Source organism: Eptatretus burgeri, chromosome 11 (assembly GCF_056783735.1).
Source record: "Eptatretus burgeri isolate ZD-2024b chromosome 11, Ebu_testis_v1, whole genome shotgun sequence".
Taxonomy (NCBI): Eukaryota; Metazoa; Chordata; class Myxini; order Myxiniformes; family Myxinidae; genus Eptatretus; species Eptatretus burgeri.
The window spans coordinates 27,644,402-27,668,249 of record NC_140971.1 but is presented as its reverse complement, the minus strand read 5'-3'; the positions used below and the strand labels follow the sequence as shown (position 1 = coordinate 27,668,249).

The window sequence follows — 23,848 nt, the reverse complement described above, 5'->3', positions numbered from 1 at the left end:
TTATTTTTTTTTGTTGTTTTTATTTTTACTTCCCCTCTATAAATCGTCCCCTAACCCCCTTTATCGTCTTTGTTCGGCTAACCTATCCTGTCACCTAGCCTACTCCCAACCCCTACGTTCCCTTCCCGGAGGGGAATAAGGGAGAGCTAACGTCCTGTGTCGAGGCCCAACGAAGCCTCAGGATGGCCTCCCCAGAGTTCGGCGATCTAACCCAAAGTGGGTCCAGCGGCCCACAACGAGAGCGAGGGGATGGATGGTGCGGAGGGGTACATCTCCTAATCTACCCTAACCATTAACTCTTAAACTACCCCGGGGCTTTCAACAAGCGCCTCTCGCTTAAACTATTGGTTCTAACAACCCAGATTCCCGTCGCCTGTGTTGGTGTCCTCACAATTTCGGGCCTCGCCCCCCAATTTTCTCTCCGTGCCCTCACACGGTCTCCTGGCTGGGACACGTGGCTCCCTTTGGCAGGCACGACCCTCTGCCGAATCTCCCGCTATGGCACCCCCGGGCACTACACTGCCTCCGAGCCTACCAGCTCCCTAACACCGGGGAGTGCCCCCCATGGCACCTCCCCTGAAACGCACACGTGGCAGGCCGGCCTCCCGGGCCCCTTTCCGAGGGTCACCCGTGCCCACAACACTGCCCACGCGGCTAATGGCGCCCCGAGCCTCCGCACCAAGCAGACGCACCCGTGCCCACTACGCTATCCCGGCCCCCCATGGGCCCATGGCCTACCGCGGCCGACTAGCCTGGTGCCCGGGGTACCCACTCAGCGATACTCACCTTTCGCAGCCACGCTCCCAAGCCCGTCAACAGGGCTCCTGCACCCCTCCAAATGGGTCTCGAGCCTACTTTCCCACCAACAACAAAACGACCTCCATTTTTCAATTTGACTAACCCCCTAACTCACTTTACACTGACCCCGGGGTCCCTTGGGCGGGAGTCACTCCTCCCCCCAATCACTCATCGCACCATGCATTCCCCATTCACTCCACACACACAGACCCGCTGGCCTCACTCACTCACCAAGCACATGCCTCACAACTCACCAACTCTTCAACACACACACCGCTGAACTCTGCCATCCTCCTAACTACCTCCCCTACCTAACTCGTGCTCCCACGTCGTCCCTTACACTAAAGCACGTTCCTTTTAACCTACGTAGCTAAGCTACGTCCCCACTACACATCCAAAGTCTGTCTGTCTCCAAATAATCAAAAAAAAAAAACATTTTATTTCCCAACCTAAATCTGGCTACAATCCCTCTACCTAATCCATTCCACGGACTCCATGAGGACTTACCCCTGCCCCATGAAGTCGGTCTAACTAAGCTAACCCTTCCCCCTAACTAGTTTTCATCCTGTGCCCAGGTAAGGGGGTCTTCCACCCCTTGCCCAGGAATCCTTTGCACCCGAAAGTGAGGCTTGTTTTTTCCTTTTTTTTTTTTTTTTCATGTGCAGCACCTGCGCGGCAACTCAGAGCTCGCGCGCTTTACACCTGCCCGTGACGTCATGCAGCTGCACGTGTACCTCGTCCCTCCTTGGACGGGACCATCCGGCAGAGATACCCCTCCTGCCGGATTCCAACCCCACGTGCAGCCATGGCGTCACCGTGCGCATAAAAAAAAAACACAAGCCCCACGTCTCGAGGGGTTCCCCACGCGAACACGTGTGCTTTGCCCGTTGGAGCTTAACACACACGATCGCGTGGAGAACCCGTCCGGTCCAAATCCATTTACCTGCCTAAACTTTGTCCGTCCGCGGGATCGGCAAATCCACCGCGTGCGTTTCCGGACCGGGACTTCACTCTCGCAAGCGAGCACGTGGCGGTCTCGTGCGTTGCACAGCACGAACCGCGTGCTCACTGCTGGGTGAACCCGGCACGGTCCTCGAAACAACTACAGCCGCTACTCGGCTTTCTCTCCTCTGTCGCCGTCTCCGTCTCCATTCCACACACGCATACCTGCGTGTTACGACGCACACAGTCCACTCCATCACATTCACACCGGGAGATGCGGCTGCGTGCTCCCGCATGCCAACCGACATCTCCCTCACATACCGCTCTCACACACACGGTCTCCCTTGCATACGGCCGTTCACTCACGCGTGCCTCACTACTCACACAAACCATACTACTCACACACGCGGGGGCACTCAACCGCTGTTCCTCATCCACACACCGTGCCTCACTCATACACGCGGGGGAACTCAACCGCGGTGCCTCATCCACACACCGTCCCTCACTCATACACGCGGGGGCACTCAACCGCGGTGCCTCATCCACACACCGTCCCTCACTCATACACGCGGGGGCACTCAACCGCGGTGCCTCACTCATACACACGGCGACACTCAAACACGCGGTCTCTTCCACACACCGTGCCCCACTCATACACGCGGGGGCACTCAACCGCGGTGCCTCATCCACACACGCGGGGGCACTAACCCGCGGTGCCTCATCCACACACGGCGTGCTGGGAAGCACGCACTCCGGCACCATCGCCACCACACCACTCACACACGGGGTCGCTTCCACACACGGGGACGCACTCACACCTTGCACCACACACACAGGGACAACCACACTGGGGATTTGTGTCCCCACAAGGGTCTCCGGGGCCTCTATACCCCCCAAGCTCTCAGTGCACCTGTCCACAGCACTCCTCCCCTCAACCTCGCAAAGCACGACCGAACTCACCTGGTCGTGACTCGCCTCAAGGGGGCATACTCCCTCCCCTCGTTCCTGGAGGAGGCCATCCAGGTGCTCGCACTGGGTCCCCACACGCTCCGCGAGCTCACCCCCATTGTCCTCCACTACCTCCGTGTGTGTGTGTGCGTCACTTACCCCGTCCTCACCGTGCAGTCTCTCCTCTATCGTTCCCTTCCCGGCTACCGTCACTGCCAACTCTTCACCCTTTACCTCCCTTGTCTCAACTATTATTATTTCCTTTGTCGTCATTTCGTGTCTCGTCTCACACGTTTCGGTCTCCCCATTTAATTTTTCCCTTTTGGTCACCGTCGATTCCTCTGTCACGACCCTCGCCCAACACGTCCCCCAATTATTTTTTTACCCGCCTCCACCGCGGGCCTGTCAGCCGCTGCACCCCCTTCCAGCTCGTTTGCTCCCACACGTGGAGTCGCCATTCCCAGCTCCCTGGTCACGGCCTTCATGCCCGCCTGCAGGCATCGGCCCATGTTCTGCGTCTCACCCCGGAGCTTTTTCGTTTCTTCCTTCATTTGCTGTGTACTCGCATCGATCTTTTCGTTCATGCTTTTCATTTTGTTTATAAATTCAGTTGTGTTTGCATCCATCTTTTCGATCATGTGTTGTGTATTCGCATCCATCTTTGCTGTCATTGCCGCCAGCATGGCGCATAGCTGGGCCATGTCGGGTGCGCTTGAGTGAGCCGTTTCGGCAGGGGTTGGGGAAGGGTTTTGGTGGAGAGGGGGGGGGAGGTGTCATACACCGCGGCCGCTGCCGCTCCTATTTCGGGCTCTGGGTTCAGTTGGGCGAGTCCGTGTTCCTGCACAATCAACATTTCCTGCTCGGGGATTCCATCCTGGACCATGGATTCTACACATTCTACATCCATTTCTAATACCCCCGGCTCCCGCTCGCCTTGAGACGCCATCTTGCTTCTCTTAAAGGGTTAATTTCGCTCGCTCGTAATTTGGAGGGAATCGGGGGTCGCTTCTCTCACCCCTGGACCGATTCCCGTGAATTTCGCTGGAGACAGGAGAGCCCGTTGTCCCGTTCTCCAATACCAGTGCCGCGAGGAGGGCGATGAATTTGTATCCCACTTCTGACACCAGTGTTGCGGTATTCGCGCCCGCCGGCGTGCCGAAGGCCACGTAACTCGAATCGCGGCACGTCGCCCACCGGACGGACAATCCAGTCGTGACCCTCTCAGACTAACGCCGGGAACCAGTCACGGGAGGACCTTTCGGTCTCACCGCGATCGAGCCAATCAGCCCCCGCGTGGGATAGGGTTGCTCGCCAAATTCGACCTACCTAAGTACCCACGCGGAGGGTAGACCGGGCGATCGCACCTCGCCGCAGGTCGACTTCGGACACGGGCCACTTAAGCGACCCGTTCCGTACTATCGGGATAACCGAGCGGTGTTATTCGTCGACCTCGACGGTTCGATTAATTATCGGGCGTATTCAGCCCACTACCAACCCTTTACGTGAAGCAAGATGAGGATTCAATGGGAGAAATGACGAAGCGAAGCGGGAAACAGTTCAACACAAAGCACATTTATTCGCGGCACACGGGAAGCACACATTCAATTCCACCAAAAGCACACAGAAAAGACACAATGCAATTTACACAAAAAGCAAATATAAAAGCGAAAACACAATGCAGAGCTAATACCGACTACCGAGCACACGGCAACACTTATACAATTCTACTTCACAGACGGCGCCGACAACACATACCCAAAACCAAGGAAAAGAAATACCCTCAAGGATGAGGCGGGCCTGAGGCCGAGACCGGGTCGCGCCTACCCGTCTGGTGATGAGACGCGGAGCGGCGATGGCGCCTCAACTCCGCGGGCCTCGCGGACGGTGTCTGGTAGGGGGTGGGAAAGGGGCCCCCTTGGTCGCACTATCTCAGCGCGGGGGGAAACAGGAGGGGGTTGCTGATGCTCGGGGTATAGAGGATCTTTATTATCCCGCGACGAGCGTCTCCACCTCGGCCAGGTCGCGCTGTCGGCCTCCCTCGGGTGCAGCTTCCTGCACGACGCGAGCACCCCCTCGTCTGGTGTCACCGCCTTTCCACAGCTCCGTCCCCTCCGTTCCGACTCCAACGCACACGACGAGCAGCTCCACCGCCCGCGAAGTCTTGACTCTCTGTTTCCGACTCTCCTACTCTCCGCCTCTCGACTCTCTTGGACTGACGAACACGGTCCTTTTATCCGCCCCGTAACTTCGCCCTCTCATCTTTGACCCCCTCCCTTCGACCTTTCACCTCGCTCCCCATTGGCCCGAGAAAAAGTGGGCGTGAAGGCTTTTTGATCCATAAATTTGCATATATCGATCGCCCTGGAGGCGGGGCCAAATCGCCCCTCGCTCACCGATTGGACGGCAAAAAGTGGGCGTGTGTCGTTTTTGATCCGTTTTTGAAGCACAAAATCCGTGATTTTGTACACGCTGTTCGGCGCGCGCCCTGCACGAGTCCAACACCGGTACCCACAGGCGGCGCAAGAACGGTGGCGATGCGACGGCTGCGAGGTGTGACGTGAAGGTCGTGGCGGTTGTGGTGAAGCGGCGTTGTGGTTGGTGGTTGATGTTGTGGTTGTGGTGGTAATCATGGCGGTTGGTCCAAATTAAAGATAGTAAAAGAAAAACGGCTATCCTGAAGAGTCGCAGCACGCATAAATGACATGTATTCCCACTAGACAACGGGTTTGGGCCTAACTACACATGTACTTACCGAGATACCTCACCTAAGGGACCTGAATGGTGGTTTGCGAATTTGGTAACCACTAGGATATATATATATATATATATATATATATATATATATATATATATATATATATATATATATATATATATATATATATCCTAGTGGTTAGAGTAGCGGCTTGGGATCCAACAGGTCCTGAGTTCAAGCCCCGTTGGCCACTTGAATTAATACACACCAGGAGGTTGACTCAGCCTGCCATCCTTACGAGGTCGGCGAAGTGAGTACCAGTGTACTGGGCCCGGTGTATGCCCCGGTTAAAATAGGTGTACCACATCCCTGTGTCGTAAGAGGCGACCAGAGTTGCGGGGTTGCGTCAGGAAGGGCATCCGGCGTAAAACCTGTGCCAAATCATTATGCGGATCATAACGGATGATCCGCTGTGGCGACCCCGAACGGGATCAGCCGAAAGAAGAAGATATGTATGCATATATATATATATATATATATATATATATATATATATATATATATATATATATATATATATATATATATATATATATATATATATACATTTATATATACATACATACACAAATATGTTGTGGCCAAAATATTGGCACCCTTGCACTTTTTTTAAAATAACTCACAAATTTCTCTAAAAATAAGTTGAAATTAAGAAAAGTATTTGGTCTCCTCAATTCTTTATTTCACTGTTAATATTACAGAACCTTTTGTTTTTGATTCGGAACTTAATATATCCTTTTAAATCAGAAAATAAATAGAAATTGTATTGACAAAATTATTGACACCCTTGACTTGATATTTGGGAGCACAGCCTTTGGACAAAATACCTGCAGTCAAGTGCTTCCTGAAGCCATGAATGAGCTTCCGACACCTCTCTACTGGCAGTTTGGCCCACTCTTGTACAAAGTGCTCCAGTTCTTCCAGATTTGAAGGGTGCCTTCTCCCAATTGCTGTTTTCAGATCTCCCCACAGGTGTTCAATGGGATTTAGATCTGGACTCATTGCTGGACACTTCAGAACAGTCCAGCGTTTTGTCTTGAACATTCATTCCTCGGTGCTTTTTGAAGTGTGTTTGGGGTCATTATCCTTTTGCAAGACCCATGACGTTCGACAGAGACCCAGCTTTCTGACACTGGGTTGAACATTGCACTCCAAAACACCTTGGTAATCTTCTGATTTCATGATGCCATGCACACATTCAAGGCACCCATTGCCAGAGGCAGCACAGCAACCCCAAAACATCATTGAACCTCCTCCATGATTGACTGTAGGGAAGGTGTTCTTTTCTTTGAAGGCTTCATTTTGTTTTCTGTAAACATCGAGATGATGTGCTTCACCAAAAAGCTCTAATTTGGTCTCATCTGTCCACACGACATTCTCCCAGAAGGATTTTGGCTTGTTCAGGTGTGTTTTGGCAAACTCCAGTCAAGTTTTCTTTTGTCACTCTCTCAGCAGTGGGGTCCTCCTGAGTCTCCTACCATAGAACCCCCTTTCATTGAGTTGGCAACGGACAGCACGAGTTGAAACTGTTGTACCTTGTGTCTGAAGGTCAGCTTGAATCTGTTTGGCAGTTGATCGAGGTGCTTTCTCCACCATTCCAACAATCCTTCGCTGCAATCTTCGATCAAGTTTTCTCTTGCGGCCACATCCAGGGAGGTTGCCTACAGTGCCATGGGCCTTAAACTTCCTGATAACATTGCGTACGGTGGACACAGGACCATCAAGGTCTCTGGACATGGACTTGTAGCCTTGAGATTGTTCATGCTTGGCTACGATCTTGTTTCTGACATACTCAGACAATTCTCTGGTTTTCTTTATTTTCTCCATGCTCATTGTGGTACACACAGTGACACAATACAGCAGAATGACTCCTTTTCTCCATTCAAACTGGTTGAATGTGTGATTTTTTTTTTATATTGCAGGCACCTGTAGCTCGCTACAGGTGAGTTCAATCCCAAAATAAATGAGAATCAGCTGCTTTAAATCCAATTATTTATAACAACTGCTAAAAGGTGCCAATAATATTGTCCGGGCCACTTTAGGATTCCTGTGTGGAATAAGCTAAGATGTAGTAGTTTTTTTCAGCTTTTTATTGTTTTGTTCTCCTGCAAACTAAAGAAATACATATGTGGACACCAAAAGATTTGTTAGTTTCAACAATTTTCTGGAAGAAATGGTGCATTGTTTGAAAAAAGTGTAAGGGTGCCAATATTTTTGGCCACTAGTGTATGTGTGTGTGATATATATATATATATATATATATATATATATATATATATATATATATATATATATATATATATATATATATATATATATATATATATATATATATATATATATATATATATATATATAACACACACACACACACACACACACACACAACACACACAACACACACACACACACACACACACACACACACACACACACACACACACACACACACACACACACACACACACACACACACACACACACACACACACACACACACACACACACACACACACATATATATATATATATATATATATATATATTGTGTGTGTGTGTATGTAAAGCACCCTTCACCTTTGTGAACGGATGGAGGTCAAAATGAGAGCACTCTTTGGATGGTGTACTTTATATTTTCGAACTAAAAGCACTGATTGCATAGTCTAGTCTTCTTCAATGATTAATTTGTGCACTTTGTCATTAGAGTGACCTTGCCATCTGAACTTTGTTCAACTTGCTTGCCATTTTGCCACTCTCGTTGTTTTCTCTGCAGGTGCGGGTGTTTGTGCTGGAAGGGACTCATGACCTGATGACTAAGGCAAGAAAGAAAGGCCTCTTTGGTCATGCAGGGGCTTTGGCAATCAAGCGAGAAAATCAATGCAATTTTACCAATGGACAGTTATTAAAGAAAGATGAACCTAATGCTCAAAACGTGCAAAGCCCAGTGGGAGCATGTACTTCAAAATGGAAGCATAATCAAAGTCAAGCCAACGTTGCTTGTCGACCAATAAGTTCCACAATTTGTTCAAAAGAAACGACAGAGCCACTCAGATCAAAAATGGGCACTGACACTCAAGCTCTCTGTCCAAGTGACACCCACACCAGAGCGATATCTGATGATCATTTGAGTACTTTGGAACTGAAGAAGGATCAAACAAACATAACACAAAGTGACTGTCCATGTGGGGAGGCAGATTTTGAGGATTCTACAAGAAGAGATGTGCTCATAAAAGAGGGATCCTCCGATCAGACAAGGGAGGAAGGACATTTATTAAAGGATTGCTGCATCCCAGATTGTGAGGATTTGGGTGGAGTGGATATGCCCGAAAAGGATATCACGATACCTCTTTATGAAAGAATCACCATTTCAGACAGTGTGAGGTTGATGGAACAAACGGAGACATTTGAGAAGAAACAGAATTTAGAAAAGAAGAGTCCATTGCCTTTACTTTTTCCTTGCCTTTTGGAAACTGGATTGGTGGAGCTTTGTGAATTATGGCGAGAAGCTGAGGCTTTGGGGGCTTCTGTTCAACATTCATCCCCATTCCAGCTCGGAGATGGCTTGAAGGAGGAGGTGCGATGGAGACAAGTTAAACTAAATTTTGGGTTTGTTTGTTTTGTTTGGCATTCCTATTGGAGCTCTTGGATCATGATTCTTAAATCGTGTAAACTGAGTTGATTTTTCCATTGTCTTCCAATGTGCTTGTAATTCATGTAAAAGTATGCCGTTGTCTCTCATGTTCTTGTCCCACCTCCTCCCATGTACAAGCTGGACCATAAACCTTAAACATATTGTTGATACATTCATTAAAGAATGATAAGCATTTTCTTTTAATCTAGCTTTGAGTAGTCACAACCACTGTTACCAGATATTAAATGAACAGACTATTCATGTGATGTGATCCCATGCACTTTATGGGTCACACAAATCTAGGTCATGTCTGAAAATGGAGACATCTCATGTTCTTGTTTTCTCTCTGCAACCGGCCCCAAGACGTTGCTGCCCAACATGGTGATGGGTCGAGAAGTTCGAAATGAAAAAGACCATGCATGCCTCCTCCTCCTCCTTGGTCGACGCTACCTCATTCCTCCACACTCAGCCTTCTTCCTTTCTGACATCGTGGGAGTTTCTCATCTCCTCCAATGTAAGAGCAATTAAATCTGTAAACCAAAGTTTAGCTTACTGTTTTACTTTATTGGACTCTTATTTTCATGTGGTCTTTTGCTTCTTGGCTACACAAATTCAAAAACTTTTTTCTCAAGAGTATGGACTTGATTACCGTGATGATTTACTTCAAAGTTTTCTACATCGAGGAGGTTTACACACATGTAAGCTTGCTCCTGTTTATCTTTCTCTCTTCCTGGATAGTAAATAAGTCTAAAGATAAATGGAGTCTAAAGACATTCTCACAAGACCTGATCAAGCAATCAGCCAAATATCCTCTGTTTAACATGATGGAAAAAACCTTCTCAGCATGCTCCACAAAATCATCCTTTACTGAACAAATTCTTGCAAATCTAAGCAGCTGAGATGAAAAGACATTGTAACCCATTTTGATTGGTGCATTGCTACTTCGGAATGTGTACAAGACTACCAGGAAACTGAAATCATCAACTTTATGATATACACTTGTACAAAAAACATTCTGTCCAACTCTAACCAACACATCCAGATATGGAGCAACTGTACAATCATTACCACTCCTGTTTACAATCAGTCTATCTGAATAAATCTTGTGAAGCTGCCTTTGAAAAAAATTATAGTTAACCACAAATATCATCTATATAACCACATGTATGAGATAATATTTAGCTCATCCTAATTTTTTTCTCTTTGATCAGTTTCTGCATGAATGAAAATTCACAGAAAATAAGAAAAATGTCCGCGAGTAGGAGGCTGCAATTCCCACCCATGGGAATACCCTTAAAAGAGTTTAAAAAAAATACCTTGTCAATTGCTTTGAAAAGTGAATCCCTCATTAGTACTGAATCCAAATTTGTTTATAAAATTGAAAAATCAATAACTTCAACTGACTTGATATTGAGGCATTTAATTCTAAGAACTCCAAAGAAGAATCAATGCTCCAGAAAGTGTTAATACCAGAATTCTTCTCAACTGCTAAACAATATTTCCTAAACTGTTCCCTAACAACTTGTAAGCCTGAGTTAACGATAACAGTTTGGAGGCACACTGCTTGGCACCCGCTATAAACCGATACTTGGATGCGGGTTCTTATGAAGCTTAGGGATCCAGAAAAGCCGAGGAATACAAAGATTTACCTCTTTACATTTAATACCGAAATGATTAACTAAAACGTATTGATGCTTAGATATAATATCTTGGAGCGACTTGTGACAAGGAACGTATGCGCTATTTCCTATACCAATGAAAGTAACCGTATCAATGCCTAACTCTGAATAAAACCTCCACATAAAACTTTTTACAAACCGCAACAAAATTATAAGCAGCCTTATCCGCTGGAGCTATTACGTAGCTATCATGGAGATCCCGTATCTCTTTACGAACACTCGGCTTGTTCAACTCTGGTTTAGACCAACCCTGTGAAAGCAAGCCCCCACTACCAAAAAAAACTTAATCCTATTTTCTAGGACTTCCACAACTCTGTTAAACCATGCATTAAAACTGTTTACAGATAACTTAAACTTGGTGCACATTTTGTGAACAAAATTAGAGACAAAATCCACAATTGAAGACCTAATGCAGCTCCAAGGTTGAGTTACTGGTTCCCTGTATTTAGCTCCCATTTTCATCAGATCCCTAATTTCACGATTACTAATTATATTCAAATCCTTAGAAACTACATGTCCACAAAGTCCATATTAAAAAGGGGAAGACGAACATGCACAGTCGGTTTCCAAAATGTCCTTTCCTACATCTACACGAAGAGTTTTAAGAAATTTACCATAATTGAATAAGGATTGTCCTATGGTCTTTGTGAAAGTGAAATAAACTTTCAATGGGGTTCGCTCCCTAACTTTATCTAGTCATAAACTCTCTACACTAGTATCCCTAAAATTAGAATGAAGCCGAAGCCTATCTACCTGCTTGCTGGAAAAAAATCACAAACTAAGAACTCACGGATCCTATCAACTTTGGGAGTAGACTTCTTCACCAGAACCCTGCTACAAAAAGCTTTGATCAAACACGTGCATATGTCGTATGAACCTGCTAAACTCTGGAGAATATTAGCTAAAATTTGTTTGGAACATGACCTCAGAAGAATATAAAAATCATGAAAAACCTTTCCTTCATAAAAACTTTAAAGTTTATTCATTATCTCTGAAATTTCCATTTTTGGAGCCGTACGACACCGACTACGACGCCCATTACCTCTGGCTATCTTTCTGATTGAATTAGCAAAATACTCGTAACCGAAAACATTACCTTGAGAAACAGACCCAGTACCTTGTACCCTGTCATTAAGGCCCAAAGGATAAATCACACATAGTATACTGATCTAAAAATCCTCTGGGTGTCCTCGCTCAACATGACACTCCTCTTTATTATCAAAATCATTAACATTAACTGAGTCTATAATTTGAATGGAACAACTACTAAAAGCATGTCCCACTTCATTGAAATGATTACATAAACATGTCTTGATATCAGACGATACAGCAGACCAATGTCCATTCAAACGTTGATGTAAGCATTCAGACGTTTTACCAACATATTTCAATCCACATTCTCCACAAGTGAGAAGATAAATCATGGACTTTGATTTACATCTCAACAAACATTCACAATCACCAACAACTGACACTGTATGCTTTTTAGTTTTTTGTAAGCCTGACATTGTTGTCACTCTTTTCGGTTTTTGACCTAGTCTGGAGTGTTTTTTTTTTTAAGTATTTTTTTATCGTAAACATTTCAACGGAGTAGTTGTGCCTGTATCTACAGGTGGGATGTTTGACCAGATAGTCATCGATCCTCCATGGGAGAACAAGTCTGTGAAACGGAGCAGAAGGTTGGTTTTGAGGAAGGGTTTTTGTTGGTGGAGTAGGACAACTGGGACCTTTTTTGTGATTTGTTCATGACTATTGCTTGTAAACTTCTACCCAAAGCTTTAAACGTAGCTGTCTCTGCACTCTATCCAAACTTTCCTTATCATGCATTCAATGCCAAATTCCCAGAAACAACTTTCCATTCTGGTAAGTGTAGTTTTTATCATGACAAGGGATGCTATAGTAAGGTAGTGCAAAGTTGCTTGTTACAACGCATGTAGCATGACAGTTGAATAATGAATCGGATCATGGTGATAATTTTACCATTTTGAAAGCATTTTTGTTCCACTTTCTACCCACGGGACTAAAGATGTCTGTGCTATAAAAGAAGCCATGCGTGCGTCCGGGTTCCACCCATTGGTGGGATAGTTGCCTGACTCCACCCATAATTTCTATACGATGGCCGCCATGTTGATGATTACTGCTTTGCGAAGTCAGATGTCATATTCACAATCACAATCCATTGGGACCATACTCTGTGCAGAGCATTGGTGCTGCCTAAGCAGTCTCCTTGGCTATTGGGTACAATCCTGGACGGGTCACCATTCCAACACAGGATACCAGCATGCTGGCACTCATTTTGCCGACTTCAGAAGGATGACAGGCAGAGTCAAGCCCACCAGGTATTAATTCAACAGATGAGGGGGATTTGAACTCGGGACCCTTGGATCCCAAGCCCACCACTCCAGCCATGAAGCCAACACCAGGCTTACAATCACTATGCCCTCCCTACAAGTTTTCCCTGTAAAATGACCAAAGCGACAGTTATATTAAAATGATTTTGAGGCAATAGGCGTCACGGGCCTTGTGAAGATAGGCCTCAGTGATTTAGGCAGCATTCTGTTGTTTATACACTGCCCAAATAACTGTGGCACTCTTTCAAGCAGTGCTTTCACTGCGGAGTTTAAGCAGATCCTTACTATTATTTCAGACTGGTTTCTCTTAAAATTGTGAGTTGGATAAGCAACTGTGATGGGTTTCTGTGAAGTCAGTCATCGCATGATAGAGGAGTGGAAAGCATTAAATATTCCGTTGTTTCGATGTGGGATTGCCCCTTTTGCTTTTATGAGGGGGAGAGGGTTGAAAGGGGGTGGGGTTGAGCTGCGGTGGTTGGGGTTGGGTGGAGAGTGGTTTAAAGGCTTTAAACAGAGAGGGGGATTGATGCCTTGGGGTTAGGAGGGGGATGGTGGGGACTCGGGATTTGGGGAGGGGGGAGAGACTAAAGATGGGATATAGTTGGGAGGTGGAGGGAATTCCATGTGCAAGTTTACTCACAGTAAAAATGTCATTGGCCGCAGGCATGTCACTGTGGAGGTTTGGGGGGGGGGGTGACGCAATCACCCTACAGGTAATGTACTCGTATTATATAAAGCAGAACACTGTTATTACATTTTGAATGAAACAAATTCGTCTTTTGTAGAATTACCTTGTGGTTTAAACATTAGACACACGAAATTCCACCATACAATGAGATAATTAAGCGATGATGGGGTCCCAGGAAAATTTTATTTTCCTTTGGTGGCTATCGGTTGTGGGATGGATTGTTTCCGAGTTAAAAACAATAAAATAAAATCTAAAAAACATCTGTGCCACATTCACAAAGTTAAAATGGGGGTTACACCACAAAACTGGTACAGTTTGCATTTATTTGACTTGCTGCATGGCGTAGGCCGCACACATTACTGATATGTGCCACTCAATTCCAGCCATACATGCTTATAATTGGCATTATGAGTTGTTTTGTTTTCGCTGCACTGACCTGGACTGAGGAGTTGGTTCTTTTTTATTTTGTTTTTAAAAGTATGTCCCCTTGCTTGGTGAATTGTTTTACTTGGTTTGATTTTCTCAATAACTTTAATTGTCCTACACTCTTGAATCGCATTTCACTTGGAAAGAGCCCGTCCTTACAGATGGGAGGAAGAGGAAGCAGGACTTGTAGTACATGTTTGTTACAGCATCGCTGTAAAACACACAAACAAACTTCTTCCCTTCAGGGCAAACGTGGAGTAATTTGTTTGGGGTTAACTGGGGCAGGTAAAAGACAAGGTAAGATAGGTAACAAGCCGGTAGGCGGCGGGTCGCCGAGCATGGAAACTATAAGGTATAGAGCAAAATGGATGTCATATAGTGGATAGGGAATCACATTAAGATTATGCATTTCAAATCTCATCCAGTTCCATCTACTCATAACTACTCGGTATCCATTTGAATGAAAAGTACCGAAAATACGGTTTGAAATTGGAAATCCCCAAAATTCGAGGGGGTGCTGTGGGTGAATAAAGCTCTAAATCGAAAATGCGGCTCGATCGTTTGTGCACAATGTATTCCAGATGATTAGTGTGAATTTTCATGACCATCCGACCATAACCCTAGGAGGAGTAGCATTTGGCACGAAGGCACATCCAGCTCTCGCAAATTATCGATTTTTTTTGCACTTATTGACCTTTGACCTCTGACCTAAGCGAAATCGGTTAATATGTCCTGAGGCAAAGTTGTAGTACTCATTGAGTACCATGAACCTGCAAAGTTTCATTCGTATCGATGCACTCACCTGGTCGCTAGGAGCCTTCAATTTTCGCGCATACCCTAATTGTAGGGGCACTGCGGGTAAAGTATTCCATATATCACAAAAACCGGAATATATTTGATAGAGCATCACCTGTAGATCATTCGTGCCAAATTTCATAACCCTACGTGGGATAATGGCTTTCGGAATTGATTTCGCGTGAACGGTACCGATTTTTGAAGGTTTTTCGGTTGTTGCTAGGGAACCAAAGCGTCCCGAGCAACCATCACAATTTCCAAAGCATGAAGTCATAAGATGTACCTACCATCCGAGTTTGGTCAAAATCCGCCCACGTTTACTACTAATTATGCTGATGACAAACGAACAAACATCCAAACAAACAGACAGAATTACTGACAATAAGGGTTGTTATGAAGACCCTCACCAATCCCGGCCAATAATTGACGGGAGTCATCTGAGGATTCTCGAATATACGGTTTATTGAAGTTGCACAGCACTTGCAAGTGGAGGTGGCACAGGGACCAACCACAGCAGTCAGACCCTGTACCACACTTAAGGTTACACTCCGAAAGTTTCATATATAAAACCTATTCCTAGGCGGAGAAAGCAAGCAAAGGAAGAAACAACTGGCAAGTGGGTTTTCTCCCCCCCTCCCTGCGGCCCTCGGGGAGAATTGGCAGTAAACAGCTTCTTTCTCACGCTTCAAACAGCGAGAGAGTGCCGGCACATATTCATAAACAGGAGCAAATCCTTTGTAGTTCTCCAAGATTGTTGACACTCCACTGGAATTCATAAACAGCCTACAGAAGCAAGGCTGGCAAGGACACAGGCTGGCTTGTTGGTAATACATCGTAAAGCAAACTAAAACAAAGACAAAGGCTTGGAAACACAATTTGAATCAGCCAGGACAAGGGTTTGAATCCAGACACCTGATTCATGCAATTGATGAATGTTTAAATAGGTCAAATGTGGACCAATGGGGCCATCATCTGATCCATAACAGTGTCATAACAAGGGTCACCTATTTCGGCGACCCAATAGATAGGGTTTCGGGAAAGGTAAAATAAACAGATTGATACAAAACACTGGGGATGAATGTAACAGTTAATATATTAACAAGGTTGTGTGTTAAACATCTCCTCGTGTCATGTTGATCCCTCCTGTGAAATTCTGACTGTTCTGCAAATTATACTTTAACATATTTTTTACATTTAAGCATTTATCATTCTATATATTATTTCAAAGTGTGTGTTTATGTGTTTGTTTTTTGTCTCTTACAGTGGTGCTCCAAGTTCTGCTTCTTCCTCTTTTCCATAAGGACGGCTCTTTATAGTAATACTAATAGGACAGGCTCGTAAGGATGGTAGGGTTGAAACGGCAAAAGGCTTACCATGTGTAGCTTTTCTTGGTTGCTTTATGCAGCTTTCTTTAGTTGGAAGAGCATGGGGGTGTAATATATATAAATATATATATATATATATATATATATATATATATATATATATATATATATATAAATATATATATATATATATTTATATATATATATATATATATATATACACATACCGGTTCGTGTTCTCTTTCTCTTTCTCTTTCTCTTTGTCTTTGTCTTTGTCTTTCTCTTTCTCTTTCTCTTTCTCTTTCTCCCCTTTTCTCATAAGCCCAGCTAGCCCAAAGTCCATCATGTTTGCAGTTAGAGTTTGTTTCTTGTGATAAGCAAGGGTATATCACTCAAGAAAATTGAGGCATTCTTTGGTGTACTGATCCCAAAGTGAAATGATCATTTTTATCCTTAGGTACTCGTGGTTGGATGCGTCCTCTTTGCTGGCCCTTCCGATCTCCCGTCTGGCCTATCCGGGCGCACTAGTTGCTGTGTGGCTTACCAATCGGGCACGCCTTCGCAGATTTACTCTGAACCATCTCCTGCCGGCCTGGAATATCCGGCCACTTGCTTTTTGGCTTTGGGTTAAGGTCAGTGTGTAAAATCTCCTCATCTACTTATTTTCACAAATCTGTAACTCAAAGGGCACAAGGGCTTCGAAAATACAATGGAATCACATTATAACAGATAATCGTGGTAACAAATTTCATGATCATGAACAGTCCCATTTTACACAATTGAGTCACTCTTTTAATGAATGCATTTCAACATGACATGATGAACAATAAAATATAGTGTTTTATACATTTTCAATATCTATTGAGCCATTGCAGGGAAATTAAATAAAACTATTGCTACGCAGGATTCAAGACCTCAGCGCAACGTGAGAGTGTGGTCCAGTCGTCTTTTATTCCATTTTGAAACACGCAAACAAACAATGCAAATGGAAACATTACAATATGTTTACAACCATATACTTTGCAAAAGTATTGGTTAAACAAGATACTGTTAAATTCCTCAAGCATGTCATCAAGTTGATTCCATATTCATAAACTGTAAACTATGTGTCTATATATCGTTTACTAATAATCCATACTGTAAAGGAATAGCATCTTAACGCTATTCCATTCACATGTATGGAGGACAGAAACAAGGTCAAACACAAACCTTCAAAAATAGAGGAACATGCGTACCTTCACACCAAAATCGGCGAAACACACGACACACAATCACAACACAACTCCTTGTTGAGAGCGTATTATCTCTCACCCCGGCCGTCGAGTCTCGTGAGCAAGGCCCGTCAAACTTCAGGATCTGAGCCTGGTTAAGTACTTTGCACAGCGCAGCCACATGTCTGGACCAAAGGAAACAAATGTCACTTCAACCAACGACATACACCACTACTTACAACAAGAGAGATTCTTACAAATATAATCTTACCCTGAAACCCGAGTTACAAGATCTTCTCTGCAACATCCTGCTCCATGCTTGCTGGAGAGAATCTCACACAGGTAGTTTAATCAGTCCAACTTGTGGACTCCTCTATTCCACTTCTTGGGGGGTGGGGGGGGGGAGGGAATGGACGGCTCCAAATTGAGGGTAACCCAACTGATGCTATAATTGACTCAATGTCGCAGTACAAATTGCATTGTCACACTATCTATTATGGCCAGTTTAATTTTGTGTTATTATCGACAAATGGAAGCTGGAGATTGGACCATATAAGGTGAAATGTTGAATGCTAATTTATTTATTTTAAGGGGATGGGGGATGGGGGGGAGGGTTATGCCAGTGCATTGTAATATGCCATGGTAGCTGACCTGAATACTCAAGAATGTCATATTTTTTTCTTTCTTTGGGGGTGGGGGATCTAGGTGGAATCCCTCCACAAGGAATTTCTGCTAATGACCAGTCCAGAGAATGTTTATTTTCATTATGATGAGACTCTGCTATATACCGTTGTTATTACCTCTGCCACCAAAGGTGGATGGAGGCTATGTTTTCACCCCTATCTGTCTGTCTGTAAGCAGGATATCTCAAAATGTTATGGATGGATTTGGACAAAACTTGGTGACAGGTTGGGTGTGTGACAAGCTCAAATTGATTAGATTTTGCTGAAGATCTGCATCCGGATCCAGAATTTTAAAAATGATTCCTCACCGTTGAGAGATGGGGCCAAAAACAATATATGGCATGATATTTCAAAAAGTTGTGGATAAGTTAGGATACAATCAGTTGTGGACGAAGATTTCACCATTTTGTGTCCGTAATATGTCGATGGTAGCTTTAACCACAACTTTTTGAAATATGAAACGGAGATGAGTTGGTTCGGTGACAAGAACAAGCCGATTCGATTTTGGTTCAGGTCCGGATGCAGATTCACCCTATCGGTGGGATACAAAATGTAAACTGTTCAGCCTGGTGGATTAATCTATATGTCCAGGACAGAAGCAGCATGTACAGGCTGAACATGGAGGTTTCTGCTCTACCGAGTGCCATTCTAGTATTTGCATTGTTTTCTTTTCATTGGACTTCCTTGGAGAATTTAATGCCCTGTTTTCTGATGAACAACCTTTTTCTCACAGGTAACAACTGAAGGAGAGTTTATCTCTCCTCTCGACTCCCCGCACAAACGTCCATATGAACAGTTGGTGATTGGAAGACGGGTCGATAGTGGCTCAGACAATTGGTAAAAACCATTATTTATTTATTTTCTTACATTATATCTAAGGCTCGTAGTGGAGTTGCCACACACACAACTCACACACATGTACATACAGATGAATACATGAGACACAACACAAGACCGTTGGATGAGACAAAAACGGCCACTAAGCTTGGGGAAAGTGCTTCAAGGAGCACTCTGGGTACCAGTGATATGTTGAGCAAATTTCAACATGATGTTGAAGCTACCATCGACATGTTACAGATGCAAAATGGTGTAATCTTTTGAGACATTTTGTTTTGGTTTGATGTACCATACTCAAGGCAGAGTGTTGGTACTGCCGACGCTGTTTCTTGGTAAGGGTTATACTGGGTGGTTTGCCATTCCCTTCCCACCATCGTTTGTCCATTCTCTATACTTGAAAACGCTGAACGTCAAGAAAAGAAGCAGCATGTACAGGATGAACATAAAGCAAGGAAGCAGGCAGGCTCTGCGTGTATTGTGTTTGTGGGTTGTTTTTAAGTCTAAGGAACAAACTTCCATATTCTCTTCAATCTCATTCTTCCCTCGAGGCTTCCAGATAGCAGTTCACCACCATCTCAGATCATCCTCCATCCAAAACCATGATCCTTCCTACCTCTATTAACCCTCCCCAAGCCCACCTCTTTCGATCTTTCCAGTTTTTCCTTCCTGAAAGTTTGCAGCTCTACCCATCTTGCCAACCACGTGTGTCTTCCCCGAGCCCTCATTCTTCTTCTATCCCTTATTTATACAAGTCTCCCTCTATTTCGTCCCTCAACCCTGCTGTTGGTGAGTTCCCCCCTCCCCCTCGCTTTCTGCTATTCCTTTTATTACCTCCGCCACCGAAGGTGAAGGAGGTTATGTTTTCACCTCTTTCTGTCTGTCTGTTTGTTTGCGTGCAGGATATCTCAAAAAGTTGTGGACGGATTAAGATGAAATTTTGTGGACAGGTTGGGTGTGTGACAAGGACGAACTGATTAGATTTTGGTGAAGATCCGGATCCGACTACTTGAAGTTTTTACGTGATTCTTCACCATTGAGAGATAGAGCTGAACCGATATATAACACGATATCTCAAAACGTTGTGGACGGATTCGGACTAAAGTTGGTGGATAGATTGGGTGTGTGACAAGGATGAATTGATTCAATTTTGGTGAAGATCCGAATCCAGATCCGATAAATTTTTACGTGATTCTTCACCATTGAGAGATTGGGCTAAACTAATAAATAGCGCGATATCTCAAAAAGGTGTGGACGGATTAAGATGAAATTTTGTGGACAGCTTGGGTGTGTGACAAGGACGAACTGATTAGATTTTGGTGAAGATCCGAATCCGGATCTGGATACGAGAGTTATTTAATTTTTAAAGTGACTCTTTCCCATTGAGAGATAGGGCCAAAAACGATATAGTACTGTATAGCATGATATTTTCAAAAAAGTATTGGGCCCGTTATGTTCTCGTGGATCAGGCATTGCATGGCGGAGGTATGCCCTCTATCGAGTTTCCTTCTAGTTATGTTGTCATGATTTGTCCTTTGTTCTCGCTCCTCCCTGAGCCTCAATATTATATTCAAAAAAAACCCCCGCTCACTCAATTTTTATTTTTTGTGTACATAGTGGAGGCTTGTGGAACAGCTAGTGCAGTGCAGATCAGGACGTAACAGACAAAAATGGATGCAAATACGCATGCCGAGGGTGGACAAAATGGACACAGAAGGAGACTCCAAGAAGGAAAATTGGGAGGAGGAGGGATTTGGATGGGGTTAACAAGGGGAGAAAACGTGGTTTAGAATTGGGGATGATTTTAGATGGTGGTGAACAGCTGGTTCTAAGACCTGGAGGTAAAAATGAGATTGAAGAAGGTGGGGAAGTTGATTCCATAGGCAGGAAAAAAAAGGAACAAATGGGTGGAGGTGAGCAGTGATCCTGGATTTAGGCAGTTTCATGATGGACCGTGTGAGTCCTACAGAAACCTGGAGCGGGCGAGGGGACAAAGTACGGAAAGAGCAGAGGGTGGAAGACCAGAAAGGAGGCGAGAGAAGACAGAGACCACTGACCTGTCTATGATGGCGAAGTGATGGATCCACAGACTCAGCTTCAGTGTGGAAGAATCCAATGATCTTGATGGTTTGTGCAGCATCAAACTGAGCAAGATGTGACGCAGGGGAGCCAGCCCAGAGGGGAGAGCCGTACTCCATCAAGCTGCGGATGAAGGCCTTGTAGGTGGATAAGAGTTCAAGTGTGCCAAGGAAGGACTTTGTATGATGGAGGGGCTTTGGAGGCCAATTTTGAAATGTGGTTTGACCAAGAAAGATCATGGCTGATATAGTGAGACCCAGGAGGTTGAATGATTGAACTTCCTCATGAGGATTGTTGAGAGAGTAGATGGGAAGGTTTGCCAGACGGTCCTATGAAAAACATATTCCAAGTGTTTGAGCAACTTGTGATTTTTTTTTGTTTTGTTCAAGGTCTGAAGTGAGGAAAGAGGCTGCAGCCTGCCTGTCTGAAGGATGAGGGATGTCACTGCAGAGGGTGGAGTCATCAACAAATAGATAAAGAGGATTTTCAGGATATAATTTATGAAGATCAGGAATAGGACTGGGCCCAGATCACTGCCTTGGGGCACACCAGCCTTGACAAGGAGGAGGGGATGAAAAGATTCCATTGAGTGCCACACATTGGCTATGAGAGTTGAGGAAGTCAGGAGGCCATGTGTGTAGTTGGCCTTGGATGCCATAGGCAGAGAGTTTGGAGAGTCAGGCAGGATGCCAGACTGCATCAAAAGCATGACATATTTCTACAGAGAGAGTGCCCTGAACTCATGTCTGACATTGAGGGCCTCCATCCATTGTTGGGAGAGTAGAAGCAGCATAGTTACCTGGTCTGAAACCCAATTAGCATAGTTACCTGGTCTGAAATGCAATTAGTGATTTGAGATGAGGCTGTTGGAGAAAAGGAAGTATTTCATATCAACTGCGGTGATGGATGCCATGACCTTGCTGATGATTGGAAGTAAGCTGATAGGTTTGTAGTTGAGGAGATCAGTTTTTGCTCCTTTTTTTAGCTCACCTGGAACGTAGTTCTGGGGAGATTATGGGATGGTGCCTCGTCCGTCCTTCAGTCCATCCGTCCGTCCGTCCACAAATACTTTCAACTTCTTCTCTGAAACCACACATACTATTTCGATTAAACTTTACCACAGCGTTCATCACCCATGACGCACCAAAGTTTGTTCACGGCATTAAAAGAATCGGGGTCTGAGGGGGTCTGTGGAGGGAGGTTATGGGGGGCGGGGTTGCCTCCTGAAAGAGATTTATGCTTTCTTATCAGAAACGATGCACACAATTCCGATGACACTTGACGACAACTTTCATCACCCATGGTGTACCAAAGCTTGTTCATGACATTCGAAAAATCGGGCTCTCAGGAGATGTAAGGGGGGTTGCCCCCCTAAAATATGCATTTGCTTTTTTTCTCTGAAACTACAAACACAATTTCAATGAAACTTCAACACTGCCTTTATAACCCGTGATGTACCAAAGATCGTTCACACCATTAAAAAAAATCTGGGTCTCTGGGTGTCTATGGGGGGAGGGGGGTTGCCCCCCAAAATAGGGATTTGCTTTCTTCTCTGAAACCACACACAATTTCGATGAAACTTAACTACAACTTTTATCACCTGTCATGTACCAAAGTTTGTTCATGGCATGAAAAAAAATCCGTAGGTATTTACTTTGTTCTCGTTTTCATATTTTGTGGGTCATCCATGCCTATCAGTGGTTACCTGGTTATCTTATCCAGCCACTCCCAGGTGAGCGCCCAGGGGTATTGCCCCTGTGTTTTATGTAGTGCAGTGATGTTGGCAGATTCCGAAGCAGATGGAAGATGACCTAGCGCAAATGACAGGATGAAAAGGGCAGAGTGAGGATGTGCAAGAGCGGCAGAGCAGGTTTTTAAGACACGCGAGCTGATGCCGTCCGGTCCAGTAGCAGAGTCAGAGTCGTGGGTTGAAAGAACCGGCCCTGCATTATTTGAGTCTCAAGGCGAATTCGTTTTCCATGCTCTTTGGAGACATTGAACACACAAAGTTGACAGTACAGATCAAAATAGTCGTTTGTCTTAAACTTGGACATATGAATTATTTTTTGACCGAACTGACGGGTTGTTTACTACCCTTGCCAGAAGAGCAGCGAATGTCCTTGGGTCCGTTTGTCTGTCTGTTTCTTTGTCTGCACAGAACGTGTGTATGTGTATGAATTACATTGGGCCCTTAAGACCCCCGAAAACGCTTTACAACCCCAAGAACCATTATGACCACGAAGATCCTAAAGACTACCAAGACCCCTAAAATCCCTTCAGAGCCTTTAGAACCCCAAGACCCTTTATAACCCCAAGACCATTTAAGAACTCTATAATCCTTTCAGACCCCTAATATTGTTTATAACCCTTTAGACCCCTAAGACCCTTTCGACCCTGAAGACCTTTTAGACCCCTAAGACCTTCTCAGACCTTTCCACCTTTCAACCTTCACAACTTTTTAGCCCTTTGACCTTTGCAAGTATTTGGACCTTTGACCTTTACAACTTGACCATTTAGACCTTTAATTTGCAATCAACGACCTTTCATTTCGTACATCCTTCCATTTATTTGCCACACAAAATACACCACACAAAACAAGTCCTGGCGAGGGTCTGCAATCTCTCATTGCTTTCTTTTTTTTTTTTTTGTGATAACATCTCAGTTATAATGCCAAAGACATTTCCACAGCATATCGTGATCATA

The 23,848-nt window shown here is 44.6% G+C and overlaps 1 protein-coding gene across 18 annotated transcripts in view; it reads left to right on the top strand.

The window, feature by feature from the left end:
- Positions 1-23,848, top strand: part of METTL4 (methyltransferase 4, N6-adenosine) — a 51,748-nt gene that overhangs the window by 18,650 nt on the left and 9,250 nt on the right. For all 18 annotated transcript variants that reach the window (XR_015049652.1, XM_085847874.1, XM_085847883.1 and 15 more), the window contains 5 exons: positions 8,217-9,017; positions 9,438-9,588; positions 12,366-12,432; positions 16,796-16,970; positions 18,966-19,069. Coding sequence is in view for 17 of the 18 variants with exons in the window: in XM_085847874.1 (XP_085704000.1) it covers positions 8,217-9,017; positions 9,438-9,588; positions 12,366-12,432; positions 16,796-16,970; positions 18,966-19,069 (1,298 nt within the window). In the remaining variant the exon portion in view is untranslated. The remainder of the gene's footprint in view (positions 1-8,216; positions 9,018-9,437; positions 9,589-12,365; positions 12,433-16,795; positions 16,971-18,965; positions 19,070-23,848) is intronic.